Source organism: Cynara cardunculus (genome assembly GCF_001531365.2).
Source record: "Cynara cardunculus var. scolymus isolate 2C chromosome LG 1, CcrdV1, whole genome shotgun sequence".
NCBI classification, from domain to species: Eukaryota; Viridiplantae; Streptophyta; class Magnoliopsida; order Asterales; family Asteraceae; genus Cynara; species Cynara cardunculus.
This window is the reverse complement of record NC_037528.1, coordinates 4,576,412-4,595,225: the sequence shown is the minus strand read 5'-3', so window position 1 is coordinate 4,595,225 and position 18,814 is coordinate 4,576,412. Positions and strand designations below refer to the sequence as shown.

The following is an 18,814-nucleotide window of genomic DNA, read 5'->3' as shown; positions in this document are numbered from 1 at the left end:
TACAAAACAAATGTTTTTAACATTTTTAAAACCTTATTACATACAATCTTATGAAATCCCGTGAAATCATGAGCACTCCCTAAGGATTTCAAAATCTTATGTTTGAAGGATTTTAATTAAATCCTACTATTTCAAATATGGACAATCTAACAAACCAAACATGGGATTGAGATAGATATGAAATGCAAATCCCCCCCAAATCCATTCCATTCCTTCAAACCAAACGGGACCTAAAGGGATTCGAAGTCCGATTTGGGATGGAAGAAAAGCTTTGCAAACCAACTTCACAAAAAGAAACTTATGTCCCTAATGTAGTTTCAAAATATACACGGTGACACACAATAAATTTACACTATATATGTAAAAGGGGTCTGATTGAACTTACCCAATCTATCATTTTATCTGTCGACAATGACATTGATAATGCTATGTACGTTTTATAGTGGATTCATTTTGTTTGATAAATCTTGTATGTGCAAATTTTCAATTGGACATTGGTTGAGTTCGATCCATATGTTGCATATTTAGGTTGTTTTATTATTTATTTGGAACCACTAAAAGGGTATACACACAATGTAGCGAAATACATTTCAATGTTTTGTTTTGTTTTTTTATGTCGATATAATACAGTTTTATTTGGTTTTGAAAAAATGATAAGATTTTATTGTAAATATGTGATTATACATTTTGTTTTATCTATAATTTGTTCAAACATTCTTTTATATCATATTGCTTTCACAAATTCGTCTGCAATTGGTTCATATCGTAACGATTCCGTACAACTATTTGTAACCATATTTTATTTGCTAATCAATTGTAGTAAAAAATAATAAACAGAAATAAACGTGTAACCAAACTGGTGTAATAAACTAGAAGATTCGACCCGGACCACGGTTCGGAAAGCTTGTCGGATCCCAATAAATACCGACGTCGATACGGTTCTCTCAAACGAGTCATCATCATGTCCGACTAAAGGATACCGCGCCACCGGCGTTGAAGAGAAAGTACTTCCGAGGTAACGTGGTGCTGTTTCTTATGAATTCCGTAAGGTATAATCGACTACTTGTTGATAATATGGATTTGTGTTTTCTTCTTATTATTCAGTATCTTCAAAGCGCAATCGAATAGTGTGTTGTTTTTACGCTTCAAATCTCGATTGATTATATGGATGTTGGTTTTTTACATCATTATTAATCATGATGTGCGTTGTTGTATGAATAACTATCCCGTCAATCGGAATTCACTCTCCCGAATCTATAAATTTGAGGTTGGTTGAAATTGTTAAATCGTGAGTTGCAAAATGGACTCTCTTGATTGAAACCAGTGGGGTAGTTCGGGATAGAATATTTTTCACAGTTATTGTTTTGAATTGAATATGTTTCAGATCGTTATATGGGCTACAAAAAGCAAAGAGTCATGATTTGATCTGATTTGGTTTGTTCTTGATGCAACTTTTATTTGTGATTTCGATGAATGTTGTTCCTAGTTTCCTAAGTAAGTGATTTTTTAAATGCTTTTTTTGATGTATTATAGTTTTCATTATGATATATCTTTAAGAATATGTTAGGTAAAAGCCAGTATATCTTTGGTGAGATATGATAAGTTCACTTTTTTAGTTAAGCAAAAGTGAATGATTAAGAAACATTTTTTTGATAAAAGAATGTAGTATTGTGACTGAATATCTGTTAGAATTGGAATCTATGAAGCAAATGATGCCAGGGTGTTTATATTCTAAAGGGAACTTAACTCATGCATTATGACAAGTAGAACTTACATCATTAATTTAATCTAGGGTGAAGAATGTACACTATCGATTAATATATCTGATGGCGAATTATTTTGTTACTTGGCAAGTTGGCATTGTTGGGCATCAATGTAGTTAAATTAGTAACTTTGCTGTCCGATTAAGCTAGGGGTGTTTCAAAAGTTTGCCGCAACTCAACTTTCTGTCGTTATTGCCTCTTTATGAGGGTTTAACCATTAAAGGCAATCTGATTTTTTTTTTTGCAGTGGGATATTTGACCCAACATATTTTTTGTCTGTGAATTTTACAACAGCTCATATTGCAGTTCCTTGTAAGACAGACATTGGATCGATTGATCACTAAGTTTGGTTGTGTTAACATGTAGTTATATTGTTTTCGAAATAAATATGATTGGCTGATTGGTGTTTGATTTGAAGGTGGGGGAAACCTGTGTAAATGCTTTACTTTGTAGCACTTGGTTAATTTAACAGTCCATGCAGATTCTCAGGAGAAAGGATGTGATGTGATGTGATGGGGGAGACTTTACGCCTTTTCCAATCAAATAAGAAGTTGGAGCTGAGAATTACTGCTACTCAAGATCTACCTAAAAGTCGTTTACTTATTTCAATTGCAAACAGATCTTCAAAGAAGACGCTTAAATGTGTTACTCCAATGAAAGTTAGTATGGTGGCCACTGGTGGTGCTGGGGAAATCATAGTCTTTCTTTTGACAACTGCAGTACTAGAGATGGTCCGCAGGTTCTCTTCGGCCAACTGTCCATTTATTTGGCGTGGGCTTCAGGCGCTTCAAGTTCTCTGCTTCCCACCATTTAAATGGATCCAAAAATGGGCTCCTTTCAGTGGTTTGGTTAAAGGAATGCAGGTTGGCTTTACATTTCTGCTTCGTCATACCATCAATCTGAAAACATATGATTTTTGCATCTTCTAATATCGGTTGGTGTCATTTAACTCTTGTGTTTAACTCGAATTTAACCATACAAAGTTGTGAAGATGTTGCATTTGTGGTCATCATGGCAACGAGGACCCTAAATCTGCGTCCTCTCATGTTATGCGGTTTGTTTATCCGTCTTTTATTCATGTTAAGTTCTTCACAATATCTGATACTTTTATCTCTTCTGCCAGACTTTGTCAAGGCCATTGATGTTCCTCTCAGTGGCAACTGGTTTCTTTGATGAATCAAGCTCCTCAAAAGGAACGCTTAGTGGTTTGAGTGCTGATCTAACAGAACTATCTACACAATTGTCCACCCAAGGCAGAGGGTGTGTAATTCTTGCTTTTTTAAGATTCTAGTTTCTAAAAACTAAACCAGATTAATTAGTTTGGTAGTAAATATGAGGCACAGGTAGATCAAATTTTTGTGTAGTCTGATGTTCGCAGAATTTTGATTTGTATGTGATATGTGTTGTGGTTAAAAGAAAATTAGATTGGGAATAAGCTTAAGTTTGACAAGGATATGCAAATCTTGACAGAGGCTTTGCGGCATCGTTTATTAAAAGGTTTAAAATCCCCTTGACCTCACTGGTCTGATGCTTATAGAGCTGATGCTGCTTATAGTATTTGTTACAGGAGGAAGCTAAATACTGCCTGTGCAGGACTTAAATATGGAAACCTAGTGAGAATTCTCCCTGATTTTTCTCTTTGTTGATAGATCAGTATTTTTGCTAATTGATCAAGAAAGGAAAACAAGGAATGAATGAACTATGTAGTTTCCATGATTAGGATGGTTGGAAGATGTCAATAATTTACTCGTTGTTAACTCTCCACAATCAATAGCCGCTGGGATGAAGTTTAGCTTAATCTCAACTTCAGGCAGACCTTATACCATGAGTAACTGTTTTGCTCATTGCCTCTCTAATCTCACTATATGGATTTGACTTATGCTGCTGTGGCTAGATTCTAGCTGCTTATTCTGCCAACTTCGTACTTTCAAACCTACCGTATCTGAAATTTCGAGTTATGCAGGCCCGTCAACAAGGTTCCGAGAAGTGTTACTATGGAAGATTGGTTAGTGGAACTCTATGCAGAGCTTGATCAGCAGGGTATTACTATACCAGAGAGGTACTATCACTTACTTATTTTATAGGATATATGACTGCAATCTTGTTTTTGTCCCATGATGTGACACACGGTTTGTCCTGTAGAATAGATCGATTAGCTTCTCATAATATATAACTGTGTTCTAGTTTTCACACAATAGCGTTGTAGTACCACAATTCTTGATGGTATATCTATAAATCAATGTTTAGTCCTTAGACAACAGTAAGCAATGTTCTCTCTGTTGGTTATCAAGACTATGGTCATGCAGTCATGCTAGATGTACATGTAAGTAAGTAAACCAATTTGGTTCTTTTGACCAAACAACTAATTAATGACAGATGAATACGGACACCACAGTGCAACATTGTGTGACTACTCTATGTGAACAGAATGGAAGAAAAAACTGATATTACTTTGAGAAAAAGGGATCACCTCCTGGAGTTTAAATACATGGTTAAAGTTACTTAATCAGTGTTTGCATCAAAGTTGAGGATAACCACCAACCGGCTAATTTGTGAAATCTTTGGCCACACATCCTAGGCATAGGTCATCAATCTCAACTTCACCCTCTAAACCCTTAAACTACGTGGGCTCAGCGTAGGTGGTAAGATAGCCAATGACATGTCTTACATATATAAGGCAAGCAATGAACAAGTCTTTCTACAAATCAACCAACGGACAGAACAAACAAACAGACACACACATATATCCAAGATCATAATCTGTTACATTACATTATCTGATTCCCTGATTGGACATGAACTAAAACTAAACTATTGACCAAACAAACCGCTGCATCTCTATGCGGGAGTACTCGACACGACTAGCTGCTTATATTCATGGGATCGTTGTCAACAACCAGTAAATCACCTCTACAGCTTCTAGCATAGGGCTATGCTGATATGGACATAGTCCTGTGGCCTTTATTCCTTTTGTTGTTGTCTTCTTTCTCTCATTTTTCACATTATGACCTGTATTCCTACAATCTCAACGAAGTTAAAAAGAATCCATGTTATATCTCGTAATGTATTTTAGATCCGTATAATTATACAATTAAATAAGAGAATGTCAAGGTCGATTATGTTCCATACTCTTGCATGTGTGATGCTTATTAACATAAATTGGAAGATTGTTCCAGGATTAATGAGGAGGAGCTTCGTAGATTTTACGCTGTCTCCGATGGTGACTTTGCAAGGTTTTTATCATCAGTTAAGAAGACCATTCGATGGAGGCAGAAATACACTCTTCTTTCACCACAAGAACTTGAGGCTTGGGCCAACTTGGTCTTTTGGCATGGATCTGATGTGATGCAACGACCTTGCCTCATAATACGTGTTGGACTTGCAGGCTCTAGTTTGGTTTCAAATGGTCGAGCACAGTTTGTTAGAGCAGTTGGTATGTAGTTCTTCCTCGTTACTTTTCTATGTTTGTGTTCTCAGGTTGCGTGGAGTATTAAGCATAATTACGAGTAATTATTAATTTATCTTTATTGCTTTGCTGTGTGGTTAGGTGATCAATATGGCAGAACATGTTTTTCTCAACCTCCCTTGCTTTATCTGTAGAACTGAGCTTGTTTTGTTGCCCATTTGCCCTTAGTCTAGAGAACTTAGGTTTTCATTTGAAGAAGCTTCCAGCTTGTGCTTATAATGATAAAAGACTTGATAAACATACACCTTATGTCAATGATCTGGCGAAGCATATCTATCTCTTCGACAGGCTAGGACACAGGTAGAGGCTTTCAATGAGATTTTATAAGAAGTCGGTGTGTCCAAATTATCATTGATTTTTTACACCCTATATTTAGTTGTTTTGTTTGACTTGATTTTGTAGAGTAAACAATCAAGCACCATCAGATTTTTGATGCAACGGGAATTCACAGGACATATTATAAGAATTGAAATCTTTGATGTGAGTCTTTCTTTAGTTGCCTTTGTCAAATAAACAAAATGCAATCTACTTAGAGGGTCTTGATGGATACACTGAGCTACTACTAACTTAAGTACGAAAACGTCTTTTTAATGCCATGGTATCTGGTATTTTTGTCCTGACTAGTCGACAGGTCCTTACAGAGTACTTGCCTCACAAGGATCAGACAGATTTTAGGCCATCCGGCCAACGGGCATGGCTATTAGCATATTTAACACTATAATTTCATGTAAAAGATGAGTGATTTCAGTTGAGTTCTTTTCCTCATTTTACATGTGATATGATGATTTGATGGACACATCATGTTACTATCTGGTATGTGCCATTAATGACAATGCGAAATTGTGCGAGTTGAGTGGGTTTTTTTCATTTTATTTTGAATGTTACATGGTGATTATCATAATAAAGCAGCAAGACGTTAAATGCTGAAGTATAACCCTGCTGTTTGGAATATGATGGCGTTCACTCTGTTCAGAAGTCTGCCAAACATTGGATCCACACTTGACTCTGCCTATCTTGATCTCGTCTTAAAAAAATGTCCAGAAATGAGAACATGTTTGTTTTTTCTACGATTGGTGTTGATATTCAAGATGGCTGTCATTCTTTCTTCCTTTGAACATTCATACTGTGGTGGCAGATTCTTGCCTTGGGCATTTAAACAGCTTGAAGAGCTCCATTCTTCAGTGAGGATCTTGATCTTCTCTTTAGACTGCTAAAAAGCAAAAGCCCCAATTCTAGAACGAGACTATGATGGGTCTAAATTACATCCTATTAATAGGCTTCTTGAAATAGGTGATATATTTTGAAAATGGAACATGTGTTTTAGTGTAGTCTGGTATGATTAGAAACCTATGTTTGGTGCAGTTTAGTGGAGTTTGTCTATTCTGTTACTTGCATTGGCTTTCGTTCCTCTTCTTTAATTTCTTAGAATATTGATGCTTAATAAAATGTATGAAACCATAACTTTATGTTTCAGTTTCCCAGGTAGAATATGGAGTTCTAAACTTGCTTGATGTGGAGCATCCTCAGCTTATTGTCTTGATGGATTGTGAGGGATTATCACCCTTTGGATTCCCTGTACAGACATTTAGATCATGTGTGGTACTTCTTCAAGATCATTACCCAAATCGGCTTGGGTGTTTACTTGTTGTACGACTTCCGTCCGTTGCCCGAGTGATAACACAAACTTTATTTCAAGTAAGCTTTTCTCTTTTTAGTGTTTCTTCCATGTCACTATCTTTGTTTGCAGTCATTTTACCCATGTGCATGTCTTTAATTATTCGGTACTTCCATGTAAATCACCCATGCTTGATTTTGATAAAGTTCAAGTAAAATATTCGGCTGTTAACAAAATATCTAAAATCCATCTTAATAAGCAGAAATAAAGAATCTTGGGAACCTAAATACAATAATATGTCAAACATATATTTGGTTGTCATAAGAGCATCTCTAATAGAGGTTCTTATAAGAACTACCATTTTTATGGGTCTCATGTATATAATATAAGTAATACAAATTGATACATATTAATTAATATATAAAAGTAAAGAGAATATATTAAAAAATTAGCAAATTGTCGCTTTACACCAACTTCAAGGTAAGAACCAAAGTTCTTGTACTATTCAAAGAAGGTGAGGTTCTTATAAGAATCTACACTTTTTACTTATAAGAACATTGCATTGGAGATGTTGTTAATGGGACTTAACATGAAAGTTGTGACAAATAATCTTGTGAAAATTGAAACGTTACCCTGTATGATGATTTTTTAAACTAAAATAATTTACTTATTAGGATATAAAATTCTACCTCCAGTCTCCAACTTGTTTATTGCTAGTGAAATCTTGAAATGGTGAGTTATTGTTAATCATGCAGGTTTTGAAGCCTAGAACCCAGCAAAAGTTAACGGTTGCTGGAGAAGACTACCAACAGGTTCTTTCGAGATACTTTGAAGAATTCCCAACCTTTCTTGGTGGCAACTGTTGTTGCTCTAAATGTGCAAATGAGGTAGAGACAGTTGTCGAAAGAACAAACGTTGCATCTACTGAGGTTTATGTTGGTAGTAGTAGCTTAGATATAAACTGGGAGCACGTAAAGATAGCTGCTGCGGCCGCATTGCTGTTGTGGGTGTTTGGTGTTTTCTTTTTAGCAGCTTATTATCACCAGCTCCTGTTCCCTAACACAAGTGATTCTTGAAACCACTGTTTTTTGGCAAATGCTTGTTATGATCATCGGACATATTTAACATATTGGTTTAACAGAGTTTTTTTGGTTTTGTACAACCTTTTGTCTCTGCTTGCTGGCTTATCAACAAGCATTTTATATCTCGAAACCATTTGGGTGGCTATAATATTTTCTTCCGAATAAAAGCATAAACATAATTTCTACCGATTAAGAAACAGAATAACCAAAATTTCATTCATCAGAATTGCACATTCCCAATATCATACATTCATGATCCTCTTATAACACTCTTCTACTACTATGTTTGATATCCCATTGCGGTTTGTTAGTTCGCTTCATACTTGGGGTCGGCCAGTACATAATGATAAGCAATTACAAGGGCGAAAATGAATATGCCAAGAAAGTTGGCAATGAATCCCAAATCATCATCGGTGATCATCTGCAAGAGCACAGCCACAAAAATCCAGTACTTAGTACACCATTAACTTTGAAGCAAACACTCGCAACAGAAAAGGGCAGAATACAAGTGCATTCACTCTATCAAATGTTGAACAAAACAATCGAATGTATTTTCCCATCACTCCATCAATTTGATTTTGTTTGGTTTTCAGAATCATGGTTGCCAAATAGAAATATTTGACTTTTCTAGTCATTGTGTTGTGACATTTAATTTTAAATTTATAAAATAGTCCCATAATGCCTTCTACTGTTGATTTTGAGAAAGTTGAAAGTTGGTCCTTGATCTTTCTTCTATAAATACCATAGCATCTCATAAAAAATCAGACTACGTTTACTTTATGAGATGAAAGTAAACTATTGAGAAAACCTTGACGACTATTAGTATTGATTCGTATGGAATTAGCACGACGCGACGATCAAATTCTTGGTGGGAATCATCAACTTTATAATGTTTTAATAACAGCTCACGCTTTTTTAATGATATTTTTTTAATGTATGATAAATGAGGGTTGGCATTTACAAGTTACAACAACAAACCAATATTCTTATTCAGGTCAATAATTTTAAGGGTTGGCATTTACAACAACCACCAAGGTTATAAAGTGGGTATGGGAAGATAACACATCAAATAGTCCATCCTCATCTAGTTTAAGGTTTATGAATTGAAAGAACCCAGTTTAGGGGTGTTTTGGGATTTGCTTATTTAAAACAATTTATGTTTTTTTTCTCGTAAAAGTGTATATCAACTTATATGATGGTAAATTGGAGTTTTATAAAAAGTGTTTAGATTAGCTTATGACGGTATCACACCGGATAAGCTGATAAAATAGATGAGATACCTTTTTCTTTTTCCATCCGAACACTAAAAACTCCTTATTACCGGTGCCAAAACCGGTATAAGCATTTTTCTTTTTTCTCCATCCAACTAGTTGAGATGGATGTCTCTCAGCCTTTGCCTTCTAGGGTTTGGGGAAAAAACGGAATCAAGAAGGGGTCAGCTGAGCTCGAAAGGGGTAGCCGGTCGTTGGCAACGAAAAAACTCCTTATTACCAGTACCACATCGAAATAAGTTAATAAGCACTTTAAAGCATACAGAAATATAGCTCGAACTCTAATTTACAACCTAAAACCCACCATCTGGCGAAAAGAACCTTCGACTAACAAGACTCTCTAAAAACTAGAAATCAATTTGAGCTAATTTTATTATTTAGATCAAGATATTTAAGGACTGCCATTTGCTACAGTAACTGAAGTTATATGAAATTATGGAAAGATAATACATCAAATAGAACATTCTCATCAACTTTATATTCAGGAACTATAACTTCATGGTTTAAAGTGTGAATCATTTTGCTAGAACTCCAATTCAAAAACCCTAAAATACACCATCTGGTGGAGAAAATCAGAGGAAAAGAAGACAAGGGGAAGTAAAAACAATATTCTGAAGCAAACAAGATAGGAATAAGGGCAAAAACAAAAAGATGGGGTACGATCGCAGTGGGATTCGAACCCACGACCTTTAGATTCGGAGTCTAACGCGATATCCACTCCGCTATGCGATCAGTTTATGTATCATTCTACATTATGTATCACTCTACATTATTTCCCAAATCAATCACAACAACAAAGAGTTCCGGATTTCAAATTTTGAGATCTCGGAACTAGATGAGCAGATGTTAACAAAATCAATACTGAAATCTGTTTGTGTATGATTTCACATCTTTCAAAATAAACAACAATCGCTCTGACACACACAGATACAAAGTTTCGAATTTTGTGATTTGGAAACCAAAAGTGCAGATATTAACAAAATCAATTTCAAATCAAGTTGGTTTAGAAAATATCGGGAAAAAACGGATCAAGTACGATCTACACCTTATTAACGAGATCGGATCTCGAATCGTTCATGAAAAACGCCTATCTATCCTCAGATTAAAATACCAAAAACTAAGAATTACGACAAATACTCATAACGGGAAGAAAACACATACCTTATTAGATGCTTGATCAAGATGAACGGAAAGGAAACTGCAAACGATTGACAGAAGTCGCTCAACTGAAGCGCCGTTCAAAGAAGCCAGAGTCCAAACCAAACGATCAAAACATCATACAGGGGTTATAGACGGGTAACCCGGTTTAAACCTACTTTTTATATTTCAACTTCACACTTCCAACTCAATTAAATTAATAACCTAAGCAAATATAAAGTAAACTACAGGTTTAGTCCTTGTGGTTTATTGTTTATCAGAAGAATACTCATATAATACAGCGAAATACATCTTGATTTTAATGTTTCGTTTTATTTATTTTTGTCTCAGTCGATATTATAATACGGTTTTAAGTGGTTTTGAAAAAACGATGTTTTTATTTTTGAATAAAATATAAATTATGAAAAAATCATAAAAMATTGAAAATAAATAATGATATTAGTATCAAACTAACTATTTAAAATTTCTTGTTTCTTGTATATTTCGTTAATTCATTCTTTTATTTTTGGTTTAATAATGTAATTTTTTATAAAGATAATAATTAAGTATTTTTTTAGAACTCGACGATTATTCTAATTATATTTTAGATTTTTTATATTTAAAATGAGATTTTATCATCTATTTGATTATGTTTATCTGTAGTTAGTTACACAATTTCATATAAATTATGAAAAAATCATAAAAAATTGAAAAAATAAATAATGATATTAGTATCAAACTAACTATTTAAATTTTTTTTTTTTTTGTATATTTCGTTAATTCATTCTTTTATTTTTGGTTTAATAATGTAATTTTTTATAAAGATAATAATTAAGTATTTTTTTAAAACTCAACGATTATCCTAATTATATTTTAGATTTTTTATATTTAAAATGAGATTTTATCCTCTATTTGATTATGTTTATCTGTAGTTAGTTACACAATTTCAAATATGAAGCTTTAGTAAGTTGTACTTATGCACAATTACTTGTAATTTCGAATTTTAAGTAATATGCATCAATAAATAAACAGTACTTTATGCATAAAAATGATTTTTAAGAATTTTTTTCAAATGCTTTATAATATAGTATAGATATAACCTTGGTATTTAAAGACTATGTTATTATAAGTTTTAATTCCATTATGATTCCAAAATACTTTCGATATAAATTAAGTATTTTTGTTTTAATAACAAAAAGTAAGGGACTGTTTACTAAACGCTTATCTGGATAAGCGTTTACCAAGTTACATTACCTTATCGGATGCATATGACAAGGATCAAGAATTTTAACGGTAAGAGCGAAGACAAGGACCGAGAGTCTTACCACGGTTAGCGTTTACCGAATAAATTGTTGCGTAAGATACTGTTTTCGTTATCCTTCTGTCTTGTTAGAAATTATGTACGTATGGTATAAATTTTGATAATATTTTCTCTATGGTTTCCCATTTTGTTTCTTTTTTTGACCTCAAGACTAATGACGTTAAAAAATATCCGCTTCCAACATTTGGTTTTGCAACCGAAGATTATTGCACTTGTTAAGACTAAGAATTTTGTATGTTTGGAGAAAGAACATTCTTTAGAACAGTTGCACTCTGCACTCTTCCGAATGAAATATCTTTTGATTGGTTTTAAAGTTCTAATAATCATGACACCTTTTCTAATATCTCTTTCTTTTTGTTAAACGAGCATTTACTTCAAACAATAAGTCCTTGAGTACATGTCCAAGTATGTTTTTGCACATGAAAATCACCAAGCTCTTGTTTTTCGTATATATTATCCTGCAAACTTAAAGAGTTAAAGATTCCTTTAGGTCATCTGGGAAAACTTCCTTCTAGCGTTTTGTTTGGTCTCACACATAAGATTACGTATCAAGAACGTAGTTGTTGACAGTTGCCGATGCAGAGAAGAGGTGTTCATAACCGATGGTTTGCGATATGGCAAGGGGTGTTGTCATGGAAGTAGGGAGGAAAAAGGGAAGAAGATGTTGCTAGTGCGATCAAACGTGGGGATGTTTTGAAAGGGTTTGCCAGGAAAAAGGGTGGAGGAAGGAGACGGTGCAGCCGTCAAGTAGATGAGGATAGGGAGGAAGATGGGAGCGGTGGGGGGAGTCACTTGATTGCGGGAGAGGGTATGTTAGGTTAGGTTAGTTATTTTTCCCGTATAAATGCTTTAATTTGTTGTACGTGTACATTAAAATATTTTGACCGAAAAAGACCAAATGAACCTGACTTAACGGATTTTTCAAACGTTGTTAGCATCATGGACCAAAATGGAAACCACAAAGATAATAACACATTTGAAACCACAGGGACAAAATTGGCAATATGTAGCAAATTTCGGGGACAAAAAAAGTAATTTACTCTAATAAAAATTATTAGTGTATTGGCGTTGAACACCTCGTTAAACCTAACATTGTGTTCTTGAAACCTTTTTTGTCAAGATAAGGAAAAAAAGAAAGCGAGGGAAAATGAAGGAAAGTAAAAAAAAAAAAAAAACTCGTGTCCTCGAAACCTTTTTAAGAAACAAAGGAAAGGAAATGGAAAGAAAAATAATGAGAAGTTTCCTTCAAGACCAAGCGAAAGCCTATCAAGACCGATCGAAAACCCAACGAGATCAATCTAGAAAGGTCGAGAATCCATTCATTGACTTAGTATGTGTTTATGTATGTTAAACCATAACTACCACCTTCATTTTCTTTCGAGAATCTATTGATTGACTGATGTATTAATAAAAACGAACCGAACAACCCCTTAATAATAGGAGTGCAATTAGTCTCCCCATTTTTTAGGGGAGACTAATTGCAATCTTGTACGTTGCTAAATGCATCCCTACCCTTCTTCTTACATACCTCAACATTAAAACTCATTTTTAACATTCTCATTAATAAATTATCTGATTTTGACATTAAATGGGGTATAAATATAAATCCTCAAATTTTATAATGTGTTCTTTCAAAAGACTATTTATTGGGATTTTCTAATCCCCTATAACGACACCATATTAGTTCACCTACATCCATCCAATCTCCTTGCTTCCTTGCAACGCGCCCGATTTCGTGTTAAACCAACGTCTGATCTTTCGCTTATTGAAGTGGACCCACTTTCGTAGTCGTTGGATCTGCATATAGTTACAAATGCATGTCTCTCTCTCTCTCTGTAGGTCGACCAGCGGCTCACGGTTTTGTGAGCAAACTCCGAAGAATTTGCCCAACACTTCTGGTATATTTTCGATTTTCAGTTTAATGTAAATTTTCAGTTCGTTCTGATGTTTCTATTTGATTAATAATTGATCCGATTCAGATCTGAAAAACGTTAGTTGTGGTGCTCCACATCTTCGCTACAGCTTAGCTTTCATGATTGTTGTTTAGCTTTCGTGATTTCGAAGATTGATTCTCTCTCTAGTTGGTAGCGAAAGTTTGATGTGTTTTTTTTGTAATGTTATATTTGTATTTCGTCTGATCGGCTATATATTAGAAGTTGTCGCATTTACAAATTGAGCACACGGCTGAATAGAACATTCAGGTGATAAAGAGTTGATAAGCAATTAGGTAACTGGAATCTGCATCTTTGTTGTTGGTTTTTGTTGAGATCGTTAAGAGTTCTTCTTTTATGTTTTGAAAAATTTCGTATGGGGTGTGTGTTGATGGCTTGTGCCTTGTGTAGTGTGAATAAGGGATCCGAAGAGGATGGCTACAAATGGAAACAGCTATGCTACTACAAAACCACCTCCGAATCCATCTCCTTTACGTAATGCCAAGTTTTTCCAGGTATAACTTCAATGGGTCTTGATTTTTAGGCTATATTTCTCTTAGAAGATGCTAATTGCAAATGATGTTATAAGGATTCATTGAAATTGTGAACAATCTTGATATTGGTTTTGAGTTGGATGGATGATGATACACAGTCACAAGGAAGGGAATGTTGGATGGGTATTCTCCTCTTGTCCCCAACTTTAAGGGTGACGATCATCATTTTGTGTGTTATTTGTTGAAATTATAGTCACTTGAAGCTGAATTCTATCTGATTCTAATATTGTCAGGCCAACATGAGAATATTGGTTACTGGAGGAGCTGGTTTCATTGGCTCTCATCTAGTGGATAGATTGATGCAAAATGAAAAAAATGAGGTACACATTCTTTAAACAAGTATAAGGTTTTGGTGAAATTGCCATCATTTGGGTACTCAGAGATTCTACACAGGTGGTAGTTGTGGATAATTACTTTACTGGATCAAAAGATAACCTTAAACAATGGTTTGGTCACCCAAGATTTGAGCTTATTCGTCATGGTATGTGTTCTGATTTTGCAAGATTGCTACAAGGTCTTTTAGTTTCATGGATTCTAATCATACTATTTGATTGTCAATTATGATAATTTACAGTTTCTTTCAACTCTAGGACATTGCTTAATATGACTGTATTATCACTGAAACCATCTATTTTCACCAGTTATGTTACTTGTCTATCCTGCAATTTTACCAAGCAGGGTGTCTAATTTGCCTGTGTGGGCAGTGATAATCAATCTATCTATGTTTCCTAATACAAGAGAAAGTGATAAATGGGTCAATGTGATGCCATCGAGCATTTAGTTGGTGGGTATTTGGTCTGTACCCTATGTGGTAATACCTTGAAGTCACATGTTCAAACCCTCTTTTTCCCTTTCTTGTTTGATGGTAGTACCTTTTCCTGAATACCACCAACTGATGTTGTTTACTTGTGAACCTCTTTCATGACTTATAAGAGCTAAATCTAGAAGCAACCAGTCTTTATATATAGTTGGTAACTGAAGTTCTTTAAAAAAAAATTGTATCCAGAAAGTATCCTTAAGAGTGGCCAAATGGTGACATATTGACCATTTGTAGTTGTGAGTTAGTTATAATCATCTAATGTTTACTGTGATCCTAGTTTGCTTTTCACACCCACATGTGAAGGCAAAGCCAAACTTCAATCCACGAAACATCAAGTTTGTTTGTGATAAGCACTATAATCAAAAGTTTCAATTATGCGAAATTTCAAGATGATCTTACTTTATCTTGCATCTTTTATGCCACTGCAACACACAACACACACCTGTGAGCCCTTTTTCACGGCTTTATGTCCAAAACATCCGGTGCTGATGTAGTTGGTAACTCACATGTAGTCAGTCAACACATGTTTCCCACCTGCAGATCCTGTTTGCATTCACTTGTGTTTCAGCTGGTCTAGTTCTTTAATTTGGTCTCATTACACATATTGTGGTTTTTTAATCCTTTTTTATGATACAGATGTCACACAGCCATTGTTGATTGAAGTCGATCAAATATATCATCTAGCTTGCCCTGCTTCCCCAATATTTTACAAATATAATCCTGTGAAGGTATCTCATTCTAATTGAGACTTAAGTTTCATTCAAGTATTGATTGTGAAACTTTTTCTAGACCATGCAAAATTTCCTTTTCCTTCCTTTTCCTTCCTTTTGTTCTTTTCATGGCCCTTATGGGTCACTTCTGCATGAACACACCCTGATTTATGAATGTATGCAAATTGCAACAGACAATCAAGACCAATGTGATTGGAACCTTGAACATGTTGGGACTTGCCAAGCGAGTTGGAGCTAGGTTGGAAACTTCCTTTTTGTATTTATGCTCTTGCTATATATTAGATCAAATTCTAAAATGTCGGTGCTATGCTTACAGGATATTGTTGACATCTACTTCAGAGGTTTACGGAGATCCTCTTGTGCATCCTCAGGATGAGAGCTATTGGGGAAATGTCAACCCTATTGGTAAATTTCACCACACTTGATGATATAGACGACCATGTTATGAAATATATTTTCTGAATGGCTAATCTATAGTGGTTTCTTGTAGTTTATTTACAATAGGACATACATGATGACACATGTATGCTACCTTATGTGTATTGCAGGAGTTAGGAGTTGTTATGATGAGGGAAAACGAGTAGCCGAGACTTTGATGTTTGACTATCATAGGCAACACGGAATAGGTGAACATTGTCTCACCCTTTTGTTATAATGAATACATATATAATAAATGAGTCATTTAGTTATTGAACAATACTACTTGTCTTTTCATTTGCAAACTATATACTTATATAAATGCAAAAAACAGGAAAAAAGAAAGAAAGATTTTCCATGTGCTATATTGAACAAACTCTAAACATGTAAATGCAAAAGAAGAAGAACAGAAATTCGTACCAAGGGATTTCTGTTCAAAATTGCTTGTTTTGTTGTAAAGAATGATTCTAGAAGTCGATCATTATGATCTATGATGAATTTATTGCATAAACAATGGTTGACCGGTGCCATATGAAATTTGATATGGGTCCCTGCAACAGAAATTAGGATTGCTAGGATCTTCAATACATATGGACCCAGAATGAACATTGATGATGGTCGTGTTGTCAGCAATTTCATAGCTCAAGCAATCCGGTAACATGCTATACCACCCTGCTAGTTTTGTAATCACCCACTTCACGTCTTCACATCTTTCATTAACCCCTTGGTTTGTTTTGTTCATTTTGATGGTTTCACCAAATGCCTATTGTGCTTGAATGCAGCAATGAGCCATTAACTATTCAATCACCTGGAACACAGACTCGGAGCTTTTGTTATGTCTCCGACATGGTAAGCTACAACTTTTACATACCTTTTACATCGCGCAATTCCAGCCAAAGTGTTGGGATCCCATAGCGGCTGAACTCTGACCATCTATAAATAAATGTTGGAACCCCTATTTCCTCCTTAAAAGGCTGTTTTGAAAATTTATCTGAAGGGTTTCCACATGTTCTCACATGGTAACAAAGACAAGGTCTACCACTATAGGGACTCGACACTCTAGGAGAATTTGTACCCGTCTAGCCTCCGTTGGAAGGGGCATATTGGAGTCTCTTATTGGTTAGACTTGGACCATATCCTATAGTATCTGGTGGAACCTCCCTTCACTTCTCAAGCGCTCTTTTAGAAAGTAATCTAATGAGATCCATATATATTTGCACTGCTTATTATACTGATCGTGACGGTTTTGGTCCTTTCCTTAGTCCATCCTCCTTTTACCCCTCTTTGAGTACCTACCTTCTTTTCTTGTTTACCAGGTTGATGGCCTTATCCGACTTATGGAAGGAAGCAATACAGGGCCAATCAACATTGGAAATCCAGGTTACTATGATTCGTCTTGTACATGTATATCTTGGGCAATTTTTGGGTTAACAACACTAATTGACATCTTACTTTTCCCCATAAGTTAGCAAATTTAAACACGAAATTGCATAAACATGATTAACATCTTACTTTTCCCCATAAGTTGGCAAATTTAAACACGAATTACTGAACTTGCTATCAAACTAACAATTAATTATCGAGGAAAGTAAATAATTAACAAAAATTATGATAAGTTTTATGGTAACAGCTGTAGATTTATGTTAATAACATTAGCCGGTGCTTTCTATTTGCTCAGGTGAATTCACCATGATTGAACTCGCGGAAACTGTGAAAGAGGTTAGTTGCCAAACAGCAAATATTAGAAGTTAGTTTCCTTGTTGAAACTAGTAACCAACATGGGTTTTTATGATGCAGCTGATCAACCCGAAAGTGGAAATCCAACATGTGGACAACACACCAGACGATCCTCGCCAAAGAAAGCCGGTGATCACCAAGGCAAAGGAGTTGCTAGGTTGGGAACCCACAATCAAGTTGCGAGAGGGCCTTCCTCTTATGGAAGAGGATTTCCGAAAGAGGCTTGGAATCACCAGGACACCATAATGGACAATTTTTGAGCAAAGTGAAGTGGTCAGTTGATGTCTTGTGCAATTTCCTTCATATTTTCATGTTTTGATCTTTCAGTTGGTATGCAACATCCATGCCTATATCTATTTGGAATAAAGTGCTGGAGGCTTTCATCTTTATACTTAAATGCAGGCTGGAAATACCAACTCCTTGCATGCCAACAAAAAGTAGAACCGGATTCTGCGCTCTAATCTAACAGTGTTGTCATTCGATAAAATCTACATCGTATCAATTCAATCTCGAAACCCGATATAAAATAGAGTTGGTGTAACAACAAAATAATCATCACCAGAAAATTAAGCAAATGACCAAGGTTTAATTTAATTTTATGGCTTTTTATACAGAGGTCCCTCTTTTCTTCTTCTGTTCTTTTTACGATCTTTTTCTTTAATTTTCTTCGTCCGTTTTTGTGGGTTTTGAAAAAGTTCATGATCACATCGTACCTCCAATTTTGGCCATCTTCCTATTCATTTACCTCTTCAAGTCTTCTTTTGGACATTCTCCTCATTCTCAATTAAGGGGTTGTTTATCCGGTAAATGTTTACCAATAGGAGTCAACATTATAATTTACCTTGATGCATAAGATTTTAATACATCAAAACGTATCGAATACAACAATTTACCGGGTAAGCACTTACCTGGGTAAGAGTCGTCATTTTCACTTACCGGGTAAGACTCTACATCTTACTCATCACTCTT

General features: G+C 35.0%; 3 protein-coding genes and 1 non-coding gene across 7 annotated transcripts; 2 read left to right on the top strand and 2 right to left on the bottom strand.

Annotated features, from left to right (window-relative positions):
* Nucleotides 1-946: 946 nt before the first annotated feature.
* On the top strand, nucleotides 947-7,984 carry LOC112509824 (phosphatidylinositol/phosphatidylcholine transfer protein SFH11-like). 3 transcript variants are annotated; one of them, XM_025115011.1, is made up of 7 exons: nucleotides 947-1,049; nucleotides 2,245-2,626; nucleotides 2,887-3,023; nucleotides 3,727-3,822; nucleotides 4,940-5,196; nucleotides 6,704-6,924; nucleotides 7,600-7,984. In XM_025115011.1, exons 2-7 carry the CDS (start codon nucleotides 2,276-2,278, stop codon nucleotides 7,918-7,920), a joined length of 1,383 nt encoding a protein of 460 aa, XP_024970779.1. In that variant the 5' UTR covers nucleotides 947-1,049; nucleotides 2,245-2,275; the 3' UTR covers nucleotides 7,921-7,984. The 3 variants fall into 3 exon arrangements, with proteins under 3 accessions (XP_024970779.1, XP_024970770.1, XP_024970786.1); XM_025115002.1 differs by having other exon boundaries at nucleotides 949-1,015; XM_025115018.1 differs by lacking the exon at nucleotides 947-1,049 and adding an exon at nucleotides 1,068-2,075.
* Nucleotides 7,985-8,115: 131 nt separating this feature from the next.
* LOC112509842 (dolichyl-diphosphooligosaccharide--protein glycosyltransferase subunit 4A) lies at nucleotides 8,116-8,347 on the bottom strand. The gene has a single exon (XM_025115032.1). The coding sequence runs from the start codon at nucleotides 8,345-8,347 to the stop codon at nucleotides 8,234-8,236; it is 114 nt and encodes a 37-aa protein (XP_024970800.1). The 3' UTR covers nucleotides 8,116-8,233.
* A 1,509-nt stretch (nucleotides 8,348-9,856) lies between these two features.
* On the bottom strand, nucleotides 9,857-9,929 carry TRNAR-CCG. The gene has a single exon. It is a non-coding gene; the product is annotated as a tRNA-Arg (tRNA).
* A 3,551-nt stretch (nucleotides 9,930-13,480) lies between these two features.
* LOC112513681 (UDP-glucuronic acid decarboxylase 6-like) lies at nucleotides 13,481-18,242 on the top strand. 2 transcript variants are annotated; one of them, XM_025120030.1, is made up of 13 exons: nucleotides 13,481-13,553; nucleotides 13,998-14,101; nucleotides 14,374-14,460; nucleotides 14,534-14,621; nucleotides 15,597-15,688; nucleotides 15,865-15,929; nucleotides 16,008-16,096; nucleotides 16,240-16,317; nucleotides 16,669-16,762; nucleotides 16,891-16,957; nucleotides 17,425-17,488; nucleotides 17,787-17,827; nucleotides 17,906-18,242. In XM_025120030.1, the coding sequence occupies exons 2-13, from the start codon at nucleotides 14,021-14,023 to the stop codon at nucleotides 18,089-18,091; spliced, it is 1,032 nt and encodes a 343-aa protein (XP_024975798.1). In that variant the 5' UTR covers nucleotides 13,481-13,553; nucleotides 13,998-14,020; the 3' UTR covers nucleotides 18,092-18,242. The 2 variants fall into 2 exon arrangements, with proteins under 2 accessions (XP_024975798.1, XP_024975790.1); XM_025120022.1 differs by lacking the exon at nucleotides 13,481-13,553 and adding an exon at nucleotides 13,774-13,882.
* The last annotated feature ends 572 nt before the right edge of the window (nucleotides 18,243-18,814 follow it).

Bases quoted from the DNA above. Each gene is read 5' to 3' on its own strand.
- LOC112509824 (XM_025115011.1), top strand. From the start codon at position 2,276: ATGGGGGAGACTTTACGCCTTTTCCAATCAAATAAGAAGTTGGAGCTG. The intron at 3,823-4,939 runs GTACTATCACTT...AGATTGTTCCAG, and splicing joins GGTATTACTATACCAGAGAG to GATTAATGAGGAGGAGCTTC. The intron at 6,925-7,599 runs GTAAGCTTTTCT...TTAATCATGCAG, and splicing joins TAACACAAACTTTATTTCAA to GTTTTGAAGCCTAGAACCCA.
- LOC112509842 (XM_025115032.1), bottom strand. From the start codon at position 8,347: ATGATCACCGATGATGATTTGGGATTCATTGCCAACTTTCTTGGCATA.
- LOC112513681 (XM_025120030.1), top strand. From the start codon at position 14,021: ATGGCTACAAATGGAAACAGCTATGCTACTACAAAACCACCTCCGAAT. The intron at 14,622-15,596 runs GTATGTGTTCTG...TTTATGATACAG, and splicing joins ATTTGAGCTTATTCGTCATG to ATGTCACACAGCCATTGTTG. The intron at 15,930-16,007 runs GTTGGAAACTTC...CTATGCTTACAG, and splicing joins GCCAAGCGAGTTGGAGCTAG to GATATTGTTGACATCTACTT.